Source organism: Manacus candei, unplaced genomic scaffold (genome assembly GCF_025592945.1).
Source record: "Manacus candei isolate 608988 ecotype Guabito, Panama unplaced genomic scaffold, ASM2559294v1 h1tg000018l, whole genome shotgun sequence".
Classification (NCBI taxonomy): Eukaryota; Metazoa; Chordata; class Aves; order Passeriformes; family Pipridae; genus Manacus; species Manacus candei.
In genome coordinates this window covers 20,291,163-20,318,676 of record NW_026138066.1, presented here as the reverse complement: position 1 = coordinate 20,318,676, position 27,514 = coordinate 20,291,163, and the positions used below count along the sequence as shown (strand labels likewise).

Sequence of the window (27,514 nt, the reverse complement as noted above, 5' to 3'; positions counted from 1 at the left end):
AGGAAACTTTTTCACAGTCTCCTAAAACCATATTTACTGAATTCTCCTCTTCATTTGCAATTTTATTCATGTGCTGATGTGCTTCTCTCTGCAAACCAGGTATCGTGATGAGCCATTCTCCAACTGATATAATATTATATTTGAATCACATATATGATTCATACCTTCTTCTGGCTATGAAGAGTAAAATTCTGTATAGAAATCAATCTATCTGTTATGTTTAGGAAATGGTTTTCTCATTCATGCACCTGCAGCTTTTAAAAAATTGCAGGAGCAATCGATACAGAAAACCTGGCAAGACCTCTTAGATATTTCAGACCACATTATCTTTATCATTATTATGACCTGTTATTAACACTGGAGTAATATTTCAGGTTTCACTGGCCTTGTCAGTTAAGCCAGGACTGGAGCACAAGCTCTGTGATTATGTACATTGCTAACACATGTTGTCCCTTGCTCTAAGGAGAGACTGAGGGTGTCTGGCTTCTGGGGAAGGAAATGCCAGCAGGGATGGGACCAGCTCACCCTGAAGCTTTGCTCTGCAAGGCCATTCAGACAAACCAGCTCCAGCTGTGACTCACAGCTGTGGCAGCCCATGGGATTCAAGGAAGAGGACCAGCACATGTGTACAGAGTTGTGGTGTCCCACTGTTCATCATGAATCATTGGCCCTACACTCCACGTAGTCATTTATAGGTTTTGCAGATAACAAGAGCACTCATTCATTTATGCAGCAATATCTCCTATTGAGAAACATGAAATTCCTCTGATGATTTCTTACCTGGTGATTTTAGAGAAGAAAATGCTGCATTTTTTTTATAAATGCCTTATAGTGCAACACAGCAGAGGAGATGAATTATTTAGGTTTGACAGTCACTGACTCAGAATGCCTCTGGTTTAAGATGCAGATCTGTTATAATAATTTCAGAAATACTTCTCAGGTGTTTTCTCCTGTATCATGTAATTCTTTTTCTGACCAGATCTCAAGGATTCCATGAGAATACTTTGTCTCCACCTGTATTTCTCTTGTAACAATTACTGCATTGCCACACTTTTAAGTTTGTTGCACTGATCTGCTGAAGTCTGCTGACCTGTTGCTTCCTGGTACTCTTAATCACTCAAGGCTTATTACTTAGTTTTTCACTAAAAGTGGTAATCACATTATAGCGTGCTTAGAAGACCTAACTAAAAAACACTGGAAAATAATCCCAGGCTTTCTGCTGCCAGACCCACACCTAAACCATTAAGCTATTTACCAGAGGTGCCCAAAAAGCAGTCTTTTGGGCACAGGTAGGCCAGGCAGGAGCTTTCCCAGCACAGGACAGGGGTGGGTGGCTGTGTAGGAAGCTCTTGCTTAACCATCAGCTTCAGCCTCTCAGACATTCTAATCTTTATGGGTGTCTCCTCTGTTCCACCTACTCTGGTGGAGGACAACCCTCTGCCTGAAGGGACTCACTCTATGGAGGAGGGACAAGCTCCAGGAATAGAAGTTGGACCATAAATGCAGTGATACCATAGTTGGTCTCAGAGGAGACCAAATTTACCACACATCCAATGCACAACCTGTCTGAACCCACACGATAACTCTACTGTGGTGTGTTTGGTTGGCTTAAAAAGGTCGTGATTGCACAAGGCAGAAACTGTGTCCCAACTTTCTTAACCTGAGACTGTAACACAGGACTTTCAGACCTAAGGTAAGGGCTGCCATCTCCTGCAGGTGGTTGCTGGTGCATTAGGTGGGGCTCAGGCTCAAGGGTCCACCCTGTCCATAATGAAGACCTGACCAAAGAGCTGGGCAAAGACCTCAGGACACGTAGAGCAGGCACAGATGTTCCCCATGGCCACTCTTCCCTCTTAGTATCAATGGCTATGCACAAACAGATAATTTACCTTCTCTAAAAAACAGTCTCTGCCCTTACAGACCACTTTCAAATCAGTGCAGAGGGGTCTCATGGGTTTGCTCAGAATTCAGGTGCAAGATTTTTTTTGGTTTTTAATTCTTGCCCAATTCGAACTGTGATTTTGTTATGTTTCAGTAGTTCAGAATGAAAAGATGAATTAATTAAAAGTAAGAGATACAAGTAACACTGGAGAAAGAAAGAAAGAAAGAAACAAACAAACAAACCACCCCTGTGATTTAGATCTGTATTAACAGCTTCATCTAGAAAGAACTTTCAGCACATTCCAAACTATAGGTAGGCAAAGCAACACCACATTTCATAGTGAAAACTCGTAGACTAAACCTAATGTTGCCTTTATCCTGTATTACAAAAACATTTGAGAGGCTTTAAATATGACAGCCTGAAGTATTTTCTGTTTATTCTGCAACAGTTAGTGCTCTGTTCCCAACTTATTTTTGTGCCAGGATAGACAGGGATTGTTGATAATGGGGACACAAAACCCATAGGAGGGTTTGTTCTTTATAGGGTACATGATCCTAATCCATACAGAAAACTGTGGGTTTAGGAATGCTGGTTTTTTTTTTTCTTTTTTATAAACAACTAGAAAACATCATAAAAACAGGTAGTCATAGGTCATTATGTCTGCTTGATTATATATCTAAAAGCAAAGAAATGCCAAATAGCTGAGCTGTCTCTTGTATTTTATAGTTATTCTGACAGAAGGACTTTGATAATGCCATTAAAGGTCTTTTTCATAGCCTCAAACAAGAGTTGGGTAAACACAAGGCTCATGCCCTTAAACCTCCCACAGTCTGATGAAAATTCACTGTTTTTCCTGTTTGTTCAGTGATGCCAGTGGAGTTACCATGATTTATGGCCCACCAAGTTGTCTGTAATGATCCCATAAACTACAAGGTTTGCTGTCTGTATTCAAAGGCATGCCTGGCTTGGTGTAGTTGCAAATTTGCCTCCAAAATAGCTTTCCTAGTCAACAAGTTCACTTACCAGCTTAGAAGACAACAGGTTTCTCTTCCTTCCTGGGGGATTTTCCCAGTGGTGGAGCTCAGAGATGTCAGAGCACGCTGGCACCACTATCACCCAGGACAAAGGCACCAGTTTTGATCCTTGAGTCAGTAATGTGGCTTTGCAATCAGACCAGATCCCCTCTGCCTCTCAGTTTGGTGAAAGCTTGCCTTTGGAGCAGGAGGAATTAGAAGGGAGAATGTCTTTACTTCTTCTCTATTGTGAGAAGCAGGGGGATAAAAAGCTTCTGGAAAATGCCACTCGGTTGACCACTTATTTCAGTTTTTGCATATTCTGTGCTAACTGCTTGTTGACAAAAAATTATTCCCTTGAATAAACTTCTACCTGCTGCTCACAGGGGAGTTCTTAGATTTGCAATCAGGAAACAGTATATGTGGGAAACAGGGAAGTGATACAGCTCTGGAATTGGTAGTATCCTGAGCCAGAAAGTAATTCAATACCACCTGTGGCAGTGCTTTTTGCTGTTTTTGATTTGGGACTGTTATGAAGAATGATACTAATTCTTATTTGTATGGAAAAGCTGGCTTTACTAAGTTGGACCTAGGGTAGATATTTGGACATGAATCATCAGATCTGACCAGAATCTCATTTCCAGTCTGACATCAATTATAAACGCACCTTTGATAAAACATTACCCTCTGGGAAAATCAAGACTGCTCTCATAAAAAAAACCAACAACCACCAGTAATATAAAAAAACAGTGTGCAGAAATAAATACCCAAACAACAGCAGTAAAAGGTAAAATGATGTTAGTATGAGTCAGCTGACTGAGTCTATATGTCTAGCACAGATCAGGAGTGTTTCCAGAACTGCCAATATATTTATTCAATGTTAAAACACTGTTTATAGAAGGAGAATGATGCACCACCATTTTCTCTGTGTACAATTCCCAGAATTTCCAGAACTTTGATTTTTCTTTAATTATTTCCAGACCTAGATGCAATATTGATATTGTATATATTAGAGGGAATTTCATTTCATCCCTTATAATACACACAGTTTTCCCATATCTGCTGGCAGTTTATAATCAGAGCTGCAATTGTAAAAGGCAGCATCTAAATGTGCTGGTCATTACCCTGAAGTAATAAAATGCAAACAACTCCAACCCTAATGCCAGGATATGAAGAACTTCCTTTCAGTGAGTATCACATCAACCCTTTTCCCATCCTTGTTTCTGCACTTACATGGGACAGAGGGAAGAAGGGTCAGAAAAGTATTTGATATGGAGAATCCCTCTCTTTAGCCCTCTGATCTGCTCCTTTCTCAGATAAAGTGTGGTAGATTTTCTTTACATTACTGCAGTGCTCTATTCCATGTCCCAAGGAAGTTTAAGATTAGGAAAGAAAGCCTGTTTCCTAGTTTCAGAGTTATGCACAGGACTGCAGGGAGCAGAGACACTCTCCAGAAAATAAAGCAAAGTGGCTGTGTTATTGGAGGCAAAACCCACAGTGATCTTACCAGGCAGGTTTCTTCCTATTGCAAAGGTACATCATGAGGGCTGCAACAAAATATGACACTTCAAGTATTTTTAAAGACTTTTCTTAGTAATAACTGTTGGAAGCATCTGTCAGTGAAGTTTCCCTCTGGACAATGCTGCCTGTGGAAAACGATGTATTTGCAAGTTTTCAGTACCATATTTCAAGTTCTACTGAAGGTTACTTAAACAAGGAAGAAAATGGTATATAAATACAGTGGTCATTAAGATAGAAATGCCTCCCTTCCCTCCACAAACACACACACACACACAAAATAATCAAAGAAACTTAAACACCTATCACTTTATTGCATCAGTTCAGAGTAATTTTGCTTAAACCCATTACTGAGATGTGCTGCAAAATTAATTCACCACTTTCTTAATTTGCTTCCCATTTTTGACTGTTTACCATTTTCAAGTCAAACCCTGGAGTTGTTGAGTAATTTGAGTTCAGGGGGTGCTCAGTGACAGCCCTGGGACTCCCACCTGACTGTGGGACATGGTATCCAGCCTGGAACAACTAGCTCTGGTCACAAACCCCACAGCAAAGGCCGTCAGAGCAACCGGGCAAGTGGGATTTTATTGGCCATTTAGAGCTGTAGGACTACAGAGCAAGTCGGTGAAAAATGTCAAAAGAGCTTATTGTGGATTTCTTCTTTCTAATTTTCCAATCATAATCAAATTCATGACACTTGCAAAATTTTGGTTTGTCTTACTGTTGGTCTGGAAAGGGATGAGAGCAAGAGGATGGGAGAGTTCACCAACATTTTGAACATTTTTTCCCCTTATTGTTGATTCAGATGAGGAAAGGAAGAGGACAGGGTAAAGCAAATAAAAAGTCAATGTTTCAAAGATATTTTTTGAACTCCCAAAATGTAAACTAGCTGTTGAAGTCAGTAGTCAGACTCCTTTTGTCCTTTTGAAGCATAGGGAGAAAAGATCTTGTTTCTTTTTTACATACAAGTTTCCTCACTCTCCTCCGAGGTTCTTGCACCAGGAAGAATGTCTTTTTTGTTGGCAGCATCTAGTTCTTTGCTGGTTGATCTCTCTGTATTTTTAATATCTGTCACCTCTTTGCCTTCCTGTTTGAAGCGTTTCATTATTAAAACAGAGAGCACTATGTACAAGACACAGCATCCTGCCCGTAGTCCTGCAATGAGGCCAAGGTAGACATTTCTAGGGGGGGAAAAAAAGGGACAAAATATGTTTGTATTAATAAAGTTTGCCAATTCTGAGTGGAAGTAAGTAAGATATAAAGTGTGGTTTGACAAAACCATTTATTCTCAGCCAGGTATTGCTTCACATTTTAAAATAAGAAATTAACAGGCAGAACAAATGATCTCATAATATTAGCCCCAGGCAGGCCCTAATCAGGTTCTGCTTCTAGCAGAAATGTCTGGAGTGTGCTCCCATTCAGCAGACTAGATTGTAGGGCTGAGACAAGAGGAGTTGCACCAGCTGGGGCTTTCTGCCTGTGGTCCCCCTCTTCCCCCAGCTCCTCACTGGCACACTTAGTGCTCCTGGTCACAGTTCTCCCTGCACCATCAGTCATTTGGGTCCTCTCTCCAAGTGGATTTTGTGACGTGTCTTATACAATATGAAGAAAATAAATGAGGGATGTGGAAGAGCATTCTTCAGTGCTACACTGACTCCACAGTTTTTGAGGCTTCCAAAAAAGCCAAAGTGTCACAGAGTTACTCAGTGCACTTATATTATTCAGCACAAGCTTCAATAAAAGAACTAGTTCTAGCAACTTAAGGAAGTGTATTGCAATTTTATATGTCAGATTGAATCAAAATTATTTGGCTTATTTGATCTATTAAGGTCTAGTCAAATAAGGAGCTTTGATGCTGTTAGTATCCTAATCAGTCTGTAGACAATAGACACAAGGAAATAATACATTGGTCCTCAGTGCCCAAAGCTGCCTCAGAAACCAAATTCCCAACCCCTTAATAAAGATTCAACTTACCTGAATTCTTTTGTGTCATATACCCGGCAAGATCCAGATCCCCCACAACTTTTTGTCCCCCATTTCAAGCAGGTCTCATCTATCAAGGCACCAAAATAAATAGGGGCTGGGAGTCCTCCTGCAAGGAAGATATTTATTGTATGATCTCAGGTATGAAGATGTCATCATGTGGCATCATGTAAAGAAATAAGGAAATGAATCTCAGAGTTTCTGAATTATGGCTGCATAAAATGGGATTAAACATCCAGCTCCAGCTTTGAGAAACCAAGATTTGTGAAAATATTTAAACATCTACTTAGAGGGAGATGAAATGATGGAAGACTATCCCTTAACTGTATTCAGCCAGGAAAATGTTAGCAATTCACTTTAATGGCATTTTTATTAGAAGTATAACTTCTGTTGTTTAAACAAATAATATAACCAACATCTCTTTGGCAGTACCCTGTGTGGATTTACGTGCCATGACATATTAATATTTGTGTATACTAATGCATCTGTTCAGGTATCACACAACAAGTTGCTCTTAAAAATGCTCAGTGGAGTACAAAAGTCTGAAATTAGCCAGTAGACAGCAGGTGTATTACTTATGTAGTATTGAAAGAATTCCTTTTAGACAGTCATAATGCTTTAATATGATCTGGAAGCTGTTTGAGGGATAATGTGCAATTTTGTGGAGAAAACTACTTCATAAAAGCAGAAGATTGATTCTCTGCAGCATTCAGCTAAAATATGGACATTAGAAAAGAGATCCAAATGACTACTTGGGTTAGATTTCAAAAAGCAGCAAACAAGGGAAGATGAAAAAAGATTTGCTTGAGGCAGGGTAGACTACATATCTGAATACTTGAATGGTTATTTATTGCAGATAAACTAAAGAAACAAAATATTTGTCAGAGTACACAGGAGCTTTAAGTGAATAATGGTCAATAAAAGAGAGCATAGGTTGTTAAGGATATGCAGGCTGACCAAACTCAGGTAGGTATGTCCAAGAATCAAAAAACTCACTCCAAAAGTACAATGAAATTTCCTTCCTTTGCCTGATTACTTTGCTGTATAGAATAAAATTTCTAAAGAGATAATCATAATATGTAATTACATATCAGAAAACATTCAGCAAGCTTCTCCAAACACTTTGAAATGCAGTCTGTTTACAAGGAAAAATTCTGGAAAATTCGTTTTTCTCATCTGGAGAAAAGGCATTGCACTGCCTGACTTTGGTCTACCCCTTTGATTTCCCACTTGAATCCCACAAACAATTGAAGTCTTACCTAGTACTCTACCACCCAAAGTTTCAATCCCAACAGCAAAGGATTTCAGGTCTGGTGAAACAGATCTGGAAAGGAAATAAAAATGGTTTTGAGGAACAACAGAGTAACATAGCTACAGTCATGCAGTGAACATCTGTACCTGCCCCACGCAAGAGTGCTGTGGCTCACCTAACACAGCCCACTCAAAACCTAAACAAAAACATTTACCAAAGTTAATGCTCAGATGCAGAGTCTCCTTCCAAGGGTGAACTGTCATTGAAATAAATGGGACAATTTACAGAAATTGATCTTGAACCCAAGGAAAACAGGTTGCAAATGCTTTTGGGAGACGATGCACAGGAAAATTATAGTGAACCAACTAAAACCGGACAGTTCATGTAAATAAGTTAAGCTCCAAGAAGCTGTCTTGCTTTAGAAGGGGCTTTAGATATGCAGTGATGATCAGAGGGAACAAGAGTGTGCAGTTCTGCATTCAGGTTAAGCACACCCCTGCCTCTAGCATTTTACACAGAGACAGCAAATGTGAGTTATCTGCCTACAAAAGCACCTCATTCCTACCAGTGGAAAGCAGCCTGTGTCCTTCAGGTGAACTGGAAGAATTGACAGGAGTGCTGAGCTGGCACAGGGGCAGGAGGGGGCCTTGCTGTGTCCAGCCTGCTCCCTGAGCTGGAGTTTATACATCAGTGTATGGTCTCTTCAGCATTAACATGAAAGGCTTCTCACTGTGCACATTGGTGTTCTGAAAACTGGCCAGCAAAGTGAGCCTTGTCCAGAACCCAGGCATGTGCTAAAAATTACTTATACCCTTAGAAATACTGCAGAGGAATCAGCAGCTTAGACAAGTTATCTGGTCTTGTGCACTGATTGCAATTCACCCATGAGCATGAGGGGAGAGAAACTTCCATGTGAAAGACACAGAACACCATCTTTTCTTCTGAGTGTAAAATAGCAGTGCTGCTTTCCAACTGAAGGAATCAAAATTTAAAAGGTATTCCCGCAGACGTAGTTCTGTTTATACCAGCTGAAGGAAAAAAATGGGAGTATCAGACTTCTCACAACACAGAAGACATTGTGAGGCCACTGAGCTTAACAAAGGTGAATGTTTTTCTCCTGAGTAATATGAACAGCATGGTCACCTTGGACACAGCTTAGCACTGCATCTTATTTCAAGTTCAATGCACTGTTAAGAATATCTCTATCACTAGAAATGAAAACTAACTTTCAGGATCAGCATAATGCCCACCCATTTCATCACCAAAGTATCTACTCAGCCTCATACTGGAATTAAATTGTTGGATAGACATTTTGCTGTGCCTCTGAACAGAGGTGGATTTCAGAGTACAGGCAAATCCTCAGGAGCCTTATTTTGTCAGCCAGCCATATCTCAGAACAGGAATGAAATAGTAGATTCCATATTCTGTTTCTCTTTCCCCAAGTTTTATGGTCAAGGTAAGTTGAAGTATTTTACCTAAACATAATCATGTATGTAGGAGTGCCTCCTAAGGCTAACATAAATGCACATGCAGTCTGTAATGCTAAAAAATAGGGAAAGGCTTTGGTACAGCTTTCTCTTTGGCATTGTCCCAACACTGCAGAGGAATTGCCAAGCCTGTGCCCTTGTCCTTCCACACAGCTGCAATTGTGAAACACCTGAAAGGAGATGATGAGAAGAATAATTTATTTATTCAGAATTCAGTGGCAGAAAACAATTTTAGTAGCTAGATTTTTCATTCCCCATGACATCCAGCCTGTTGTTTATGCTGAAAGAACCCCCCTAATCATCTTTGCAGACTGATGGTCAGGTTCATTGGTATGCTCCAGCCACTCTGACCTGCTCCAGAGACACAAAGCAACTGTGACTCTAGTTTCAGCCATGTCATTGCTAGAACAGAAGGTCCTCTGTGTGTGCTTAAAATGGGCTAAAGCTAAAAAAAATCAGACATGAAACTATTATCCAGCCATTCTGCTCAGGTACCCTATGAAGCAGATGAGTAACAACAAAAAAATAAAGATGTGGACTCAATGATGCAATCACACCTATTCTGTATCTAAAACAGCATTTGGTGCTCAACTGAGAGTGAACTACGAAGTTAGCAGGAGACATGGGTTTGGAAACCAATTTTCCTGAAGTGAAGCAAGAGAATATTGCTGGAATATATGGATATAAGCCTGAAAATGTTGCTCATCTTTTTCAATATTGTTACATGAAGACAATTTTGCTTCTACCAGAAGACATAGCCATTTGCACACTCTTCTTCAAACCTACTGATTTTAATGGTCTTGTCCAGGTAGGATTGCTTTAAATCCTGGAAATGGCTTTACTGCTGATACATTGACCAAAATGTCCGGTTGCATATTTACAGGATCTCTTAGCTGTACAATTTGGTGTTATGACTTGCTTTTCTGAGCTATGGCAGCTCAGGAGAGCACACAGTTCCAGTATGATCTGTAACAGTTTGTGAAACCAGCACTCAGAAGTTTATACAGGTCTGCTGCATGTCAGTTGACACCACAGGATTTTGCTACTATAACAACCAAACTCCTCTTAGCTGTGTTGTAGATACACATTAAAGAGATCTACTGAGAAACATAAAGCATAAAGTTTATGGTCATCCTCCTGAGAAGACAATAAATTTTAGAAAATCTGAATAAAAGGATTCAAGAAATATAAGTTTAGAGTCTGAAGTTTTCATGTCTTTTCTGAATAGCTCGCTTACCTCACCCCAAATATTTTAAAAACCCTCCCTGCAGTCTTGCACTCAGTTTCTGTAAAGTTAAACCGTACAGAATGGACACTTGTGTCTACAAGATTTCTGAATCACAAAGCCAAAAAATTAATAGCTGGAGAAATCGGGCTATATCTATAATTGTGGAATAATGGAATAGTTCGGGTTGGAAAGAACCTTTAGAAGCCATCTAGTCCAACACCCTGCAACAAGCAGGGACAACTTCATTTAGATTAGGTTGCTCAAAGGCCCATCCAACCTGAACTTGCATGTATCCAGGGATGGGGCATTCACCACCTCTCTGGGTAACCTGTGCCAGTGTTTCATCACCCTCAACATAAAAGATGTCTTCCCTATATCTAGTCTAAATCTACCCTCTTTTAATTTAAAACCATTACCCCCTGTCTAATTGCAACAGATCATGGTAAATAGGCCTTTGATATTGATTACCATAGGATTTGATATTGATTACCATATTCTTTCCTGTCCCAGTTGATGATTTACATCCTGCAAAGCAGGCTGTCATGTATGTGATCCCATCATCCCCACATACAGGGTCCCACTGATCCAGGTTGCAGCTGCAGTCAGCATTGCAACTGGCCATGTAGATGTTCTTGGTGGAGGAAAGATGCTCTATTCTGGAGGGCAACAGAAAGAAATAAGAGAATTATTTAGTCAAATTATATAGCTTAAAAAATATCAGGGAATAGGCAGGAAAAACATGGAGAAAGTAAAGTGATGAACATGAACAAGTGTCTGCTACCATCCCGTGGACTGTGAAGTTTTCATATGGAGACTAAGGTAATTTCAGGTAAACCAAAAGTCTCTTGAGGTTTTTCATCAAGCATTAATATTTGTATGGATTTTATGGAAAAGGCATGGAACTGAAAAGGTATGGGTAGTCTTGGCTGGGAGGGAATATTTGGTATTACTTTTCCATTCAAAAGCTAACTCTAAGAAAAAGAAAATCATCCCTAGGATGCGACGTGGTCAAAGAAAAGGCCATGCTTTTCCTTAGCAGTAGGATATCACAGAATATCTGGGTGCTAGAAATGGTGATATAAAACCACATTAAACTGCAACAGCAAGATGTCCTTTACATTTTTTTCACTGGATCAGTAAATGGCAATAAAAGCTGCATGAGTCTGAGTGAGAAGTGCTGCTTCTCTCTCAATTCTGACCATATCAAACAGCAGCAGCCCTGCACTGGGACTTGGGACAGGCTTGAGACCCATTTATTATCAGATCCCATTTCTTGTGTTCTATCATGGACTTTTATAGCTTTCACTTTTACCAAAATTCCTGTAAGAGAAATCAAAACCAGGCCCCAAAGAGTTAAACTAAGTAGGTGACAACCAGATTTGAGAAATTAAAAAGTGGGTAGTGACTCTGCAGGCCTGTTGACAGGGCTCAGTTTTCAGAAAGTGTTAGGAGTCAACCATCTACAAATTGCCCCTGCTTCCAAGTCACTCACAATGTAAAGGAAAAAGTGTCCAAAATTTGCCTTTTCTTCCTCCTTACCCTGTACCCCTCAATCAAAACCACACATTAAGTAGGCTACATTTCTGCTAAGCCTTTTAGAAAGGAAAAATAACCGAGGTATTTGTCCCTCATTAGGCAGTTGCTTGTCTTCAAAATACAAATTGTTAAACAGGTAAAACAATAAATGAGTTGCTTAACACATGCTAAATTCTGCAGTCTCAGTTCTCCTGGAGAAACTGTATTTGGTCTTTCACTATATGTTGTCTGGTTGTTTCTGCTTATTTTTAGTTCACTCCACAGTATCAGATGTTGTACTCAACCGGAGTTATCTCCACTGCACAAACCTCTGACATCTTTTATGTAACTAAGTTCAAAGTTGAACTGGATGTCAGGTTTGCTAAGAGAACTTAGGTTTTCACCAAATATGGGCTTGGTTTCAAAAAAAAACAGGGCTGAGTTTCTCTCTGAACTGAAAATGCAGCAAGCCCTGCTGGATTCAGTTTAATCCTTTAAAATCCCTTGAAATTTGGACAAGACTGAGCTAAATTTAAACAGTGGGCAATTGTGGCAGGATACTAGACTTGGGAAAATGTTCTCAAGAAAGCATGGCCATGGTCATGGCTTACATCTGTGTGCAGCACACAGTCCATGACTACTTTCTGACTCCCAGCTGAGAAAAGTGTCACAGGCAGGTCAACAGCTCCAGGTACCACAGGGGGCTGGCAACTCCCCATGCAGGCTGATAACTACTGATCTAGTGGATGGTCCCTTCTAGAGGCAGTGTGGACTATGGGGAAGCCACTTTCAACATTTTTCTTACATCCCACTCCCTACATGATAGGAGGAGACTGGCTTTAAATTAAAGCTTTGAAATAGAATATAAAAATTTATTTTTCCTCTGATAAATTTCACCCTGATTAGTAATTTGCCAGAATATAGAGGTATATCATCAATATCCTTGCAATGTAGAATCTAGAAAAAATAGAAATAGATGCTTTAGAAAAATAAGAAATGTCTGGTTTGAAATTTGAAAAACAAAATCAGTATATTCTGCCCATCCCCCATACTAGGTATCATTTCAGCCTGACAAGTCTGTGCAAACCTAGGATTTTCTTGTGTGCATAACTCTCAAAGAAGTGGTAAAATGATACAATCACAGCAGCTCCACTCCAGATGAAATCCCACTGATTGATACCAGCAAATGGCCTAACACAGGCCAACTGCAACAAAAATCTGTTGTATTTAAAGAGATACATATTTGAATGGATATAGCAATATGCTACAGTAAATCAACAGACAAGACACATCTCAGAAGTCATCCAAATCCAAATTTAAATGTTTTCTAGAGTGGAAGCTTTGTAGCTCAGAAGAGGTTACAAACCCAGCAGAGGTTGTGGGAGAACCCGGGTCATGCACCATGTCCTGCACAGGGTAGAAAGCAGCTGTGACAAATGACACAACCAGCACAAACCCAGGGGGATACAAACCCAGAGTAGGGGGTTGTCAAACCGGCCACCTGGAGCACCTCACAGCTGCACGTGAAGTACAGGAGGTTTAACAAATACGCCGCTACAAAGGTGATGCAGGCGAACTTCGCCATTGCTGTTATGTGAAGTTTGAATTTCTTGATCAGAAAGCCCCCTAGAAACATCCCCAGGATCGTGATGGGTAAAAGTATCACACCTGCAAAGAGAAGATAATGAAAATGTTAACGGCTCTAGCTTGCATTGACTCTTTCAAGAAAAAATGTCTTGTTCTAGTATTTTCAAAATATCAGATACTCACCTGTTTTCCAGTTGATCCTTTGAGGTTCTGAGACTTGTTATTACCTTTTAGTAATTTTACTTACTTTCCCATTTTCTTTTTTGAGTCATATTATGACTTTAAAAGCTTAGGTCCTCAATATTCCCTACCTTTTTACTGTACTGGTTTTTATATGTATCCTGATATAATAAAACCTATACAGTTTCCTGTTGGAAACTGGAGTAAATGAGATAAATGTCTTAGCTCACAGGCACTCCTTCATCTAAAATAAAATATTTAACTCTGTGAAAGTTGCAAAAAGGTCTCCAAAATGGAACATAAAAGGATGCTACATCAGGTTCTGGGCTAGATTCCATTTAGATCTGAAAGTGAATCACAAGAAGATTTGTATTTAGATTTAATCTCTTCAGTATTTCACAAGCACCAACCCTAACATTTATGTGCTGAACAGAGATCTCTAACAGGCTTTTACTGGGAGGGGTTTGCTTTTCTCTGTGTGTTTTTTTCAGTTGGTTGTGTTTTTGGGGCACTTTTTTTGGGTGAAACTTTCTCTACATCCAGAAAAAAAAGATAGGAAAAAGAATGTTCTTCCCACATTTGTACCCGACCAAAGCCCGGTGCCTTCAGGTCAAACTAATGCAATATCAGTTCTGCAATGACCTGGAATATTCTGGTTTTCCCTTCAAATTATGAGACAATCACTGTAAGATTAATATAATTTCAGCATTTCTTTTTTTCTGAACACTACAAAGGACTTATTTTTTGAGGGAACTGGTAAATAGAAAAAGAGTTTTGAAATGAATGAAGTGACTCAAAATTTGACATTTTGGTTTCTTCTTGGTTACGAAATTTGCATTTGTAATCAAAATGGAAGAACATTTATACCTAAGTGTTATTCTGAAAAGGAAAAAAAAAATCACACATTTCATTAGACTTTTAAAATTATTTTTTCTCTTTTAGTTGTTACTTTGTTGTAGCTTATGTGTCACAGAAGCAGACTCATAACCCAAAACTCACTATGAAAAAAGCTGTTCTAATAATCCTCTAGCTCACTGAATTGGGAACACCAGGAAAATTAACACTAAAATTAACCTCCATTTTCAAAATATGGTAGGAAAATTAATAAACCACTAAATACTTTCTTTTTAACCAAAAAAGTTCACAGAAGCTCCTCCTAAAAATGAAGGGAAAATAACAAAAGAAAAGCTTCCTTTTTGACACTGGAATTTGAAAGGACAACAGGTACCTACCAATTAGAAAGATGGCTCTTGCCACAGACACATTAAATTGTTGCTCCATAAACTTTGTCTCGTAGGTTATAATCCCAACAAGAGCATTGTACTGCAGAATAGTAAGGAAGATGTACACCAGGAAAATTGAATTCCCAAACAGTTTCCTCAGAGCTGGCAAGAAATCTGCAATGGAGAGGTATATGCTGTACACCCTGCTAAACACAGAGAAGAGTTGTTTTGACATCCTTAAGATAGTAAAATCAATTTTGATTTAATTACTGGTTGTATTGCAGGTTATAATTCTGTGCCTACCAAAACACATCCTTGCTCAAGTGAGAGTTTTCCTCATTGCCCACACATGCCTTACAGGAGCAGCAAGGCCAAATGGCACAGAGGATACTGAGGTGGGAATCAGAAATCCTACATTGTCTTGTGTGTGACACAGGACTCTTCATTACAGGCACCAGCATGGCTTCTCGATGCCTGTACAGTGCATTAAGACCCTCTGTAATGTAAAATTTGGTGCCTAAAGCAGGAGCCTTCACAAACCACACAAGAGCCCCATATGAGTGTGACATTCAGAGAAAGAGAGCACCTGACCCAGAAAAAGGCTGGAATCATTCCTGAGACACTTGATGAGAATACCTGAAGTCCACTAAATTAAAGTGAACGCAAAAACCCACATTTGGACTGCAGCCTGGCTCTTGGCACACTTGCCTGAAAGATGACAGGTCAAAACACCCCTGCTGTAGGGTTGCACATACATACATACATGCAAATAAGATCTTAGGTCTTACCATAAAAATATAAAAAGAAAAGCAAGGGGTCATTGGGTCTGACATTGCCTATACAAGGTTAACTCAGCATCCCTGAGCTCTCACACAGGAGCTACGAATCCAGAGAAATCCCTCCAAGAACCAACGCAGTACTTAGCCCCAGGTTTCCTTACCATTTGTAGGCCACAGGGAAACACTGGCCTGCCAGCTATGGATCAACTATGAACTGAGGATCTCTGATCAGAGCAACAGCACAGGCTTTTTCCAGCTGTCAGACATAAGGAGAGGACTGAAACCTGCCCTTGCACGTAATTATAATAGTGCAAATTAAAGACAACTTTTTTGTTGTCTTTGACATCATCATTTGCACTGCAGAAACACGCATTTTGCTGAAGGTTGTGCAAGTCCCCGCTCAGCTCAGAATGAACTCATGAACTAGAATTTGCATGCAAACATTTGGGTGATAATCTTTCACCTTTTACTGCCTCTGAGAACTTTAACTGTGGCTGAGCTGGGGAGTCTATTTTACAGTGATCTCCTTGGACAGATAAATTACTAATCTTCTGGGTTTGATTCTCTCCTTCTTTTGGTACAGAGTAAGGCAAAAACCAGAAAGGCAATGAAGCAATGAAGTTGACTGATCCACAGATAAGCAATCCAAGCCACCAGGCACCAACCCAACGGGTATCCTTAGGATTTATGCTGATGGCATCTGTAAAATACAGAAAGCCAGGAAAAGATATTAAATATCATGCAGAGCAATTACTATAGATATCCTTATATATATGTGATTTAAAGACCAGAACAAAGGTGATTTATGTTCCATACAAAGAATTGAAATGCGGTTTGTTTCAAATCATAGAATCACAGAATCACAGAATCATTTGGGTTGAAAGGGACCTTTAAAGATCATTTAGTTCCAACTCCACTGCCATAGGCAGAGACACCTTCCACTAGACCAGGTTGTTCAGAGATCCATCGAATATGGCCTTGAGACTTCCCGGGATGGGGCACCCTCAGCTTCTCTTGGCAACTTGTGAATGACCCGTCCCTGGAAGTGAATCAGTCCTATGCAAGTGCAAATAGATATCTCTATTTAAGCCTGTGGTGGCATTTTATTGCCCTAATCTTCCAATACTTTCAGTGGGAATGAGTGATGGCAATAAAGCCATTCACCACCCAAAAAGAACTTCCCTTTCTCAATTTCCCACTGTCAAGCTCTTCTTTGATCCCCAAACATTTTTTCCCCAAATTTCCTTAAATGTTCCCTGGGATTAGAGACTTGTAAGTGATTTGAACAACTAAATAAATTTTTATATGAATCTTTGGTGCATCCTTCTTAAGAGAACCTAATTTTTGCCAAGTGTTTAAAGGCTTCCATGAGCCTTTCACTGTTCCCTCAACATGAGGATGGTCTTTCATTCACTAATATTTTCTCTGCTGCACAGCAAGGGTGCAGCAATTGTGTTTGCAAGCATAAAAGAGGTGCAGTGGGAATAGGGCTCTTCCATCAAGGACTATTCCAGTCACACTACAACATGGCAGATATTAAAATGTAAACACCACCACCTTTTGAGTAGGAAAAACTCTCTGAGAGCCTCTCTTTTTGAAGCAGTAAACTGGGAAGGTACTTCTCGGCATGCAGGTTCTTACATCCAGCCACCTTCTTGATTAACACACCACCCCACAGCCTCTTACCAGTATCCACAACACCAATGTCAACCCAGAGGCTGGCACAGAAAGAGCCAAGCAGGAAGCCCAGGGTCGGCCCAAACATGCCCGAGGATCTCACCAGGCCTGTGAGAGAAGAGAGTCAGCACATGAGAGTGAGCAAAACACTGGGAGGACAAGGCAAGCCGCCTTCTCTGAGGGCAAGGAAAGGAGAGAGGAAGGAGGAGACAGAAGAGGGGCACTGACCATTAGGGAATGCCTAATGGGAAGCTCCTGAGCAGCAGGAATATAAGCCATAAGCTGCCATAAGCTGCGACGTAGAAGGTCTCACGTGGACCACTGTGTGCAATTCATTGGCAAGATTCTTGTCTTGGAAGGAATAGGAAGAAAGAGAATAGCATTGCAATGGCTTTTATCTCTGCCCCTCCCTACTTTTCAGTTTTTGTAGTTGCATTGTTCAGCTTGTGCCAGTTAATTAATGACCATCCAACTCTAGGCCTGCTGGAGGTGCCACAGGTCCGACAGGGACTCTATTTCCAGCTTGCAGAATGTTCTGTGATTGTACAAGCTAGGGTTTTTCCCTGTACTACATGTTTAGGTCCCTTAATTCTAAGAGCAGTAGTTCATCTGATGATGTACTTGTAAGAAGGCACATCTTTGCAGTTTGGGATGGCAGGGACAATAAAAGTGTGTGGACATGGAATTAGGTACAGGACCCTGAGAATATTTTCAGTGGGCAATAAGGAGATATAAGCATCCCTGTGTGTGATCAAAGTTCATTAGACAGAATCTTTGTTGATTCATTCAGCACCAGAACAAGCAAATCAGTGAACTGTTGTGTCAATACGTACTGACGTGGCTGTAAAAACCAAATCAAGAAATTTAGTGATTAAGTAGTGCCATCTTTAAAATCAGATTTCAGTTTTGCTACTGCCCTCTCTGGGCCTCCCATTTTCTGCCCTGTTTCTGCTTAGGAAGGAGATAATATGGGATCAGAAGAAGGTGGGATGCCTCTAGAAGCAAATGAATAAGCTAGGAAGACTAGCAGAAACCTAGGAAGCCAGGCTGCATTCTGCTGGCTGGCTATGTAAATAACAGCACAGTATGATTTTGGTTACCACTGCTGGCAATCAACACAAAATTAAAATATCCTCAAAATAATTGAAGTGTAGGTCCTCACATTCCCTTGCCACCTGTTTCGATCAATTGAAGTTTAGTTGTGAGGAGGCAACAGGTTCAAAAAAAAAAGTTCAGTGATTTGGATTTCTGAAATTCTAGTGTGGAACTGCCACCTGGGAGCTGCTTAAAGTTAGAGAAGGTTTAATTCTATTAGAAAAGAAGGAATTATTGACCAAATGCCTGTCACTTCTCGCCCATATTCAGTACTGTGCTCTGTAAATCCTGCTGCGTTGTTCTACTGAAGAGTTTTTCCTCCTGAGAGAGAAAATTGGTTTTGCAAACTCTCTTCTGAATCTGGTGATTACTCGGCTAATCATCAAGAACTTCTGCAGTAAATTCTTACAGCTTAACAACTGTGCTAACTTTTTCTTTTCTGTTCCTTCCCGTGGCGACTCTGGTACTATTATGACACAACAACTCTATCGAAAAGGTTCTAATGCATTTCATTAAGAAAATGCTGTCTCTGCCTCAAAGTAGCTTATGCTTTTACTCAATATCTAAGGGCAAAATAAAAAGGAGAGACAGGAAACAAACTTCTTGTTTAGGGTCAAATAATGAGACCAATGGTAAAAATTTATCAACAAGTCTTGACTGACTTTTTTACTATAGGACAGTTTTATTTTTGTGTGTTTTACAAAAACACTGATCCTAAATTGATTCATGCATCTGGTAAAAAATAAGACAATGAAAAAAATTAAAGTTAGTTAAGAAAAGAAATTCCAGCTCTATGACAAAGATTATTTCAACATTCATGTTTTTGCAAATAGGTTCATCCACAAAAATGGAATAAGAGACCGAAAATTGTTATTCTGAATGTAAAAATGAAATATTTTAATACTCTGTAAATTAAATACTTTATTACACTTGCATAATCCAAACAAATTTTCATTTTGGCTGAAGCCATGCTATTCTCTGTGTCTAGTTCACATTTTTTATCTCACTTCCTCAACAGTCCTCAACCTGTGTCAATCTCTCCCAGATCAGACTCTGACATGAAAAAAATTCAGCTGAACTTTTAAAAATACCTCTAATCAGAAGCTCAGAGGCGATTACAAATATTTTGGATAACTTCTGAGTCGAACACTTGCTTTTGACAGCTAGCCCCCTAATTTCTTCAAAATGCAGATTTCCTTATCCCCAGATGAAGACGTTTACCATGGCCTTACCCTGCAGCATTACATACTGAGCTCCTCCTGAAACTGTGTCTTACTCTCTTTATGACCAGTTCAATTTCACCAAGTTTACTTCAGGCCACAGTTTTGACCTCCCTCAGCCACACAAACACCCCATGCTCTCAAAGCAGTTTGCCAACAAATTAATCAGAATGGGTGTAAGTCTTTCTGTCTTGGGCAATAGGTTATCTGCCATAAAAAACAAGAACAACAAAATCCCAACTAGAAGGGATTTGTTACAACACCCTGGCAAGGTGGTGCTTTCCCTTTGGTAACTAGTGACTTTAGAAAGCTTTCAAAAAGAATTGTGCTGCCTGCAAAACTCAAAAAGTCAGGTAAGAGCTTCTGAAACACGTTTACATTACTGTGGTCACATTACAGATCCTAACATTAAGGATCATTTCCTTATCTGTGAAACAGTGATTAGGCAGAATTTTATCCTCTGAAGCTGTGGTGCTGAGGATGATATGCCAGATAAGGCAGATATGACTTTGTGCTTTGGAGAAATGAGTATTTGATTATGCCTCTCTTCATCACAGAGAAAACAGGTACACATGTAGCAGAAGCCACTTGGGGAAAGCAAAAGGACCATCTGGAAAATACCCTTAGAAAATAAACATGAGATCTCTTTGGCATTGTTTTTTGTCTCTGTACAATACAAAATTATCCAAATAGAGCAGATAGATTTTTTTTTTAATTTGCTTGGCTATAGAAATGTTAAAGGAAAGAATGTTTAGCATCAAAATCACTGATTTGTATATTACCTATGTAAAACGCTGAGTTTTCTTCCTTAGAAAAATCATCAAGATATGAAACTCCCAATGGCATAATTGGTGCTTCCCCAATTCCACGTAAGAGGTTCCCCATCAACACAAAGAGCCATAGATAGGAATTTGTTGTTTTCTCACATTCTGCAGGTCATAAACATTGACATTTCTGTGAGCATAGTTCCGGCAACACTTTATTGCAACAGTAAAGTTACATAAAATATGGGGTTTAACAGTCATTATTGGGTGGGTTTGTATATATCATGGTTTCTACAGGGGTTTTACTGCTTTCCAGTAAAAGAGGGTGTACAAAATGGGACAAGCAGAAGAAGGGAATCCAGCATCAGAGCTTTTGCTTACCAACATTTTCCATTGTGCTGGGTGTTTCCATAGCATCTGTGACTGGGTGGCCCTCAGAGGATACTGGGGAGCAAGCTGATACACTCGTGGTGGAGTTGTCCACACTAACAGTTATTCTCTCATAATTGTAACTGGAAAACAACTGTGTAAAATACAACTGAAACGTGAAAGACACTGCTCTGCAGGAAGTGTGTATGAGCCTTGTGTCCATACATGCTTATTCCTGTTATTGGCAGGAAAAACAAAGGGGCAGCCCATTTCCAGTGCTTTGCTTAAAGAAAGATAGGTATCCTAATACCTTTTTCAAATGATCTGATGATTCCAACACCAATATTTTGTTGGGCTAAAGAGCAAAAAAGCTGCTTCCAGGGATTAAGAGATGATTCCTTAGACTGCAGGACAGAGGCAGAGTCCCTCCACATCTGCCTAAATACAACAGTGATGATGTTTTTCCATGCTGGTACCTCTTTCTCCCTTATGTGGCAGAGGTGTAACATGGAGATTTCTCTGCTAGTGTAACATTAGATAGCTAAGGATCTAGTAGTGATCTTCTTGTGTCTATAGAGATTAACACAGGCTGCAAGATACACATGCCAGTTTGTCTGCATTAAGCCAGCTACAACAACAATTCTGCCAAGTAAATTGAAGCCAGCTGGAGTACATTTATGCTGCATTGTGATAAATGGAGAGCAGATATTCCCTCTGACTGTGTCATCAACCTCAATATTGTGACAGATGACAGTGAGGTCCCCGTGGCCACTGGGGTTTGCTCAGTGTTTGGCAAATGGGTGATTTTCTAAACCTGGCTCTGAGTTTGGATTAAATCAGATATTTCCATAGCTCTGCTTCTGGCCTTTCCTGTCCCCTGCAGTGCAGGTTCCCCCACAGTGACTGTGACCACTTTCCATATCGTGATCCTCAGATATGATTCTTTCCATGCCCTCCTTATCAGAGATATTGATCATGTAACTAAAGAAGATGCTCAAATCAATTTTAATTTTTGAGGGACAGAGGGTTTTTATTTTCAGCTACTACTCAGTAAGAATGCCAAATGATTGCAAAAGTATGACCTGCTTCTGACAACTATGTAAAGCACTAAAGCTTAGATGTGAAGGGGAATTTAGATGATTAATTTTCCCTCAGTTCAGTAGAGATAGACACATATCTTCATAGTTTTGAAGAGCTTATGGAGAAAGCCATCATGGAGAAAGAAACCTTTTCCATCGAGGTCTCACTACAGTTCATTTAAAAAGGAAAATAAAGGAAAACATCTAAAAAAAATATGTGTATATATATATACACATATATATATGAAAAATTCCACCCACCCTCTTTCTTACCTGTAGAAAGAGGTAAGCTTTCAGAGAGGAAATCAGAAAGTCAATACTAAACATTTCGCCCATTAAAACCTTCCTGCTCCCTGGAAGAAACTACCATTGTCAAGCTTTTAACCCAGGTTTATGATTAGAAAGCACTTCATATGATCAAGTTTAATTAGTGCACAATGTAAAACACTTCCATATTTACCGTCCCATTAGGAACTGAGGCATCACTGACAAAAATGCTCCTAAGGACATGACGAGACACCCAACAGCAATTATTTTGGGTCGATGAACTCTTGGTCCAAGATAGCTCACCAACACCATCACCATTAAGTTACCTGCGTCAACAGGAGAGAGAACCAGCACAAAAAGTGATTTATTTTCGAGGTGAAAGTGTGCTAAGAAGCAGTACTTATCCACTTTCAAAGGAAGTACTCGTACCTATCTCAAAGCTGCCATCGATAATTCCAACAATTGACGATGAGATTTCAAATCTCCTTTCAATTTGACTGGACATGCTCTTCATGTAGCTTCCAGAAAATCCTTTGGCAAAAAAGGAAAAAGCTAGAGCTCCAAGAAATATCTGAAGAGAGAAAATAATTGAGTTTGCAAAGAAATAATTTTTGCTTCATGGCTGGATGCCTGAGCAACCCACTCAAGAAATATAGAAATCATGTGCTTTGCTTTCTAATTCTCTGTGAAGATAATCTTCTTATTGTTTTCATTAAAACAGAAGATTTTACTTTCTTTTTCAGGGTGGCCTCCAAAGACTCTTCTACTGCAAAGAAAAGGAAAATTGACACTGATTGCATGCACCTTCTAACTTTCTAACACATACTGTTTTAGCTGTTTCCTTCCTTCAGGGAAATCTGTAGCAAAATATCATTCATTACTGGTAGTTATTATCATGGTATGTCTCCTGTTCTAAAAAACATGACTTGAAAGATACAACTGCAACTACCACTGTGACTGTAACACACCTCTAAATGATTTGTTAGTAAAATATGGTCTCACATTTTAACTTCTGAGAATATTTATTGACTTCTGTGTGCTTGGATTCACAACTATGGAAACAGAATGGTTTTGGTTGGAAGGGACCTTAAAGATCATCCAGTTCAAACCCCCCTGCCGTGGGTAGGGACACCTTTCACTAGACCAGGTTGCTCAGAGCCCCATCCAACCTGGACTTAAATACTTCCAGGGATGGGGCAGCCACAGCTTCTCTGGGCAACCTGTTCCAGTGCCTCATCGCCCTCACAGTAAAGAATTTCTTCCTAATATCTAATCTAAACCTAATCTCTGTCAGTTTGAAGCCATTCCCCTTTGTCCTGTCACTCCAGGCTCTTGTAAATTGTCTCTTTCCATCTTCCTTGTAGGCTCCCTTCAGGTACTGGAAGGCCACAGTTAGGTGTTCCCAAAGCCTTCTCTTTTCCAGGCTGAACAATCCCAACTTTCTCAGCCTTTCCTCACAGCAGAGGTGCTCCATCCCTCTAACCAACTTGGTGTCCCTCCTCTGGACTCGCTCCAACAGGTCCATGTCCTTCCTGTGTTGAGGACCCCAGAGCTGAATGCAGCACTGCAGGTGGGGTCTCACCAGAGCAGAGTAGAGCGTGCTGCCCACACTGCTTTGGATGCAGCCCAGGGCATTGTTTCCAACACATACAGTGCCAAACAGTGTCACACAGAACCAATTGAACTTTAGTAGAACTTCACAGTTTGGTATTCCAGAGAAAATATGTGGTGAGGGCTCCTCTCCATACCTTTAGCTGTGAACAATTATGGCACGGGGTTTTGACAGGGACCACGCTGCCATCACTGTCCTGGAAGAGTGACTTTTCTTTAAGTTGGCCAGCAGAGATTGGCCTGTCCATGGTTCTCCTCCTCCAGGTCTGATATGTAGGTCTTCCTGTTTGAAAAATATCACTGTGTTTATCTATTATTTGCATAAGAACACAGGTTCCACTGTTTTTCAGACCCACGAAATGACAAGACACTACTTGAGATGTCTGCACATTGACACCTTTCTCAGGAGGACATCAAAGAGTATTCAAAGTGTTATTGTACCAAATTAAGGACTGGTGCACCTGATCTGTAAAATCTGCTTTTTAAAGGACTTCAGGACCTTCTTGGATAGGCAGAAAATTTAGAGGAAACTTGCTGACAGTTTTTAGACATCTTTGTGGAGAAGTAAAGTCCCTGTGCAGCTGGAGGTTTAGGAGAATTTGTCAGAGAAACATCTTTGAACCAATTCTTACGTTCTCTTTGAGAATTTTAATCACTGTCCCAGACTAAATGGACCTTTGGTGTGATCCAGTAGGATTCTGATATTTTATTTATGAGGATTTTCTTAGTGAACACTACCATTCTGTCAACCATTCCAATGAGTAACATTATTTATCAGATACATGTAGAATCAGACCACAAATAAGGACAGAGAAGAAAACAGGGTAAGTGATATGGTAGGTAAAAATGTATTAAGGAAAAACAAAGCAGTGATCAAAGGAAACAAATAATGACTGTCTATAAGTCCACAAGCCTTCACAAATTCCTGCAGGGGAGATGATAAATGTAGTTATTTTAATTAGACTTCTAAAATTTTCTGTTTAAAAATTGGCTCTGATGTAAGGAGTCATCTTAGCTATGTTGGCTGATGTAGAGCAAACTGATCAGGGAAAACCAGCCAATACAGGGAGATCTGGAATGATAACAAGTCAAAAAGAGCTTTCCAAGTTCTTCTCTTGGAAAACTGCTGCTATAGTACCAAAATCAATTAGTTAGCTCTAATCTATGTTGGCAGAAATATTAGAGGAGTATAGAGGAACATTTGTCAAGAAATTGTTTTCCCCCCAAGACACCGGAATCCTAGATATGCCATTCTATTTAATTCCCCTGGGAATGTCTCAAAGTTTTCCTCCTACAGGCCCCAGAGACCAACTGACCCATGAGTGGAGCCCATTCAAGTGCCATGAGGGATTTGACACTGGGGTGGTAGGGATGTGGCAGGGTCTCAGGCCAACCTGCAAATGTCCCTCAGTTCCTCTGGAGAGTTCAGTTCTCCAAAGCAAGATGCCCTGGAGCAACCTGGATTCCCTGAGAAATGTCCACCCATGCCCAGAAAGGACAACATTCTCTTAGCAACCCAACAGCCCCCTAAAAGTTACCCCTAATGACTGAAAATAACACTAATGTCTAATAAAGAGATCTAAAGCCTCATAAGATGTCTAACTTAAATTTTGTAGATTTTAGTTCCAAATTCTACTCCAGTAGGATCCACCAAAAGGGACTATGAAAAGCAAATAAATATATATTTCAGACTAACCCACATATGAAATTTCTAAAGAGATCTAACCTTCCTCAGATCATATCCAGCAGCTCACAAGTCAAAAAGCATTGAAAAAATATGCTATAGGTAATTAAAGTATGGTGAATTCACACTTACCCCAATCTTTATAGGATAGGAGTTGAAAGACAGGGTTTTCTAAAGCAAATACATTCTTTATTGATTTGTATGTTGCTGATGATTAACTTTGTGAAACATCTGACTCTGTTAAATAAACAGTATCTAAATCAGTGACACAGTTTCTTTTCACAATATTTAATTTTAAATATAAAATTTCATTTATGGTGCCAGATGAAACATCTACATTAAACTTATAGAAAACATTAAACTGTAGAAACACTTCTTTTACATCTAATCAAGCAATAACATTTGACATAATCACTCTATGAAAATCTGAACTTTGGCAAACCAGTGAATCATTAACACCAGTGGTATTCAAAATTAAATGAAGCAAGAAAAATAATAAAAGATTCAAGTTGTGAATTAATGGTAATGAATAGGTTTTTTTATGGAGAGATAAAACACCCCACTTTCCACACTGTTTATCCTTTAAAATAATATATTGAATTTGCCAAATTGTACCTTTGCACTTCTCATAATCTGCTTCAAGTTTAGTGACGTTGAGACATGCAAAAAGCCTGCACTAGCACATAAAGCCTAGACAAACAAACTAACTAAAGGAAAGAAGCAGGAAGGGAGGGTGTGGAGAGGCAGAGAGAGAACTTACTTTGTGTCAGTGCAATGTCAGGCTGTTTCTTTCCCGTGCCCGAGGGCTTCCAGGCTCGGAGCCAGCACAACGTCACTGCAAAAGCTCTGCCTACTCCAAGAAGTGGAGCACTTCAACACATGGGTTCTTTTAAACCTTGGATTTCCTTCTTATGGCGATTGCAAAACTTTCCCACAGCCACCGATACAAAAGCTTTGCAAAACGAGGCAGGTTTCTTGCGCTGTCCCTGCTTTGGCAGCCTACCTGCCAGCGTGTCCGTGGTGCCAGCCTCTCCCAGGCGGAACAACTTGTATTCTTCACTCCTTTTTTTTTTTTTTTTTCCCCCTAAACTCTAAACATTAAAGCTGCATGAAGCACCTCTCCAAAGGGAAGTCCCTGCCATCCACCCAACAACCATGGAGTGGCTCAGCAGGAGAGCCTTGAGAGCGCAGGCTCGGTTTTTCCAAGTGTCTTAGCTACAGCCTCAGTAACTTTCACTCCTTGGTGCCTTCGTGAGAGTCAGCAGAGATACTGAAGGATGACTTAGCTCCTGAAAGGGCATGAATTGCTTATTGACCTGTGCCACTTTTTGGTATGGGTCCCAACCCCAAGGAAAAGGTGCAAAAGGGCTCCTCGTGGAAACCTACAGAGAAACAAATGCCCTCAGGAAATCACAGCCTCATGTCAGACTATTATAAATCAGGACTATTGAACACAATCACCAGCAGTTCCTGCAGGTGCCAACAGGAGATGTGGGATGGCTCAGCTACACCTCCAAGCTGACTGCAGGCTGGCCATGCAAAAAGAGTGGGTGTAATACCGACAGCTAGCCTGCCTCTCGCTTCCTAACCAACCACAAGCAGAAAATCAGATCCCACGTCTAACAGGCCACAGAAAGTGCAAACCCACCTAACCTGTGTCTTCTCTAGAGCAGAACTCTCCAGAGTTGGAAAGATTCTGACCCAAATGTCATCCCAGGCATTATCAAGTCTCAAGAAATAGTTTTTGATCATCTGGTTGCATGTAACAGCACAGCATTCAGAAACTTGAATTACAAAATCAGATTCACATATAATTAAAGGACCTTTCTAGTGTTTTCTAAATATAGAAAATAAAGTTTTATTACTCCAGTATCTTCAGGAACATTGGAAGGAAGAAACCTTGTCCCACCATCCCCTTTCTTTCCAGTAAAAGGTAAACTACTAAAATATAACTCTTGATTAGCTTCTTCTGCATAAAAATTACATTAAGAGATTTGCTAAATACTAAAGTACCTCAATGAAATATATGGAAATATAATATTTAGTCATGAAAGCTAAAAGAAATAATGAACTTGCTAAGTCTGTAAATATGCAAGTTGTT

At 39.9% G+C, this 27,514-nt stretch overlaps 1 protein-coding gene across 3 annotated transcripts; it reads right to left on the bottom strand.

Moving 5' to 3' along the window:
* Positions 1-4,699: 4,699 nt before the first annotated feature.
* LOC127469747 (solute carrier organic anion transporter family member 1C1-like) lies at positions 4,700-26,448 on the bottom strand. 3 transcript variants are annotated; one of them, XM_051784466.1, is made up of 16 exons: positions 26,174-26,448; positions 25,546-25,650; positions 23,867-24,012; positions 22,548-22,649; positions 22,312-22,444; positions 20,785-20,915; positions 20,422-20,568; positions 17,334-17,432; positions 16,111-16,347; positions 14,878-15,042; positions 13,351-13,546; positions 10,854-11,019; positions 9,124-9,305; positions 7,656-7,720; positions 6,388-6,505; positions 4,700-5,594 (listed from the first exon to the last, which is right to left on the bottom strand). In XM_051784466.1, exons 4-16 carry the CDS (start codon positions 22,630-22,632, stop codon positions 5,372-5,374), a joined length of 1,947 nt encoding a protein of 648 aa, XP_051640426.1. In that variant the 5' UTR covers positions 22,633-22,649; positions 23,867-24,012; positions 25,546-25,650; positions 26,174-26,448; the 3' UTR covers positions 4,700-5,371. The 3 variants fall into 3 exon arrangements, with proteins under 3 accessions (XP_051640426.1, XP_051640424.1, XP_051640425.1); XM_051784464.1 differs by having other exon boundaries at positions 22,548-22,689; positions 26,174-26,447; XM_051784465.1 differs by lacking the exon at positions 20,422-20,568 and having other exon boundaries at positions 22,548-22,689.
* Positions 26,449-27,514: the final 1,066 nt, after the last annotated feature.

Coding starts and splice junctions, on each gene's coding strand:
- LOC127469747 (XM_051784464.1), bottom strand. CDS start 23,977: ATGGACAGGCCAATCTCTGCTGGCCAACTTAAAGAAAAGTCACTCTTC. Junction 22,690..23,866: donor ATAATTGTTCACAGCTAAAG/GTATGGAGAGGA, acceptor TTCTCTCTTCAG/ATATTTCTTGGAGCTCTAGC. Junction 16,348..17,333: donor CATTGGTGTTGTGGATACTG/GTAAGAGGCTGT, acceptor TGTATTTTACAG/ATGCCATCAGCATAAATCCT.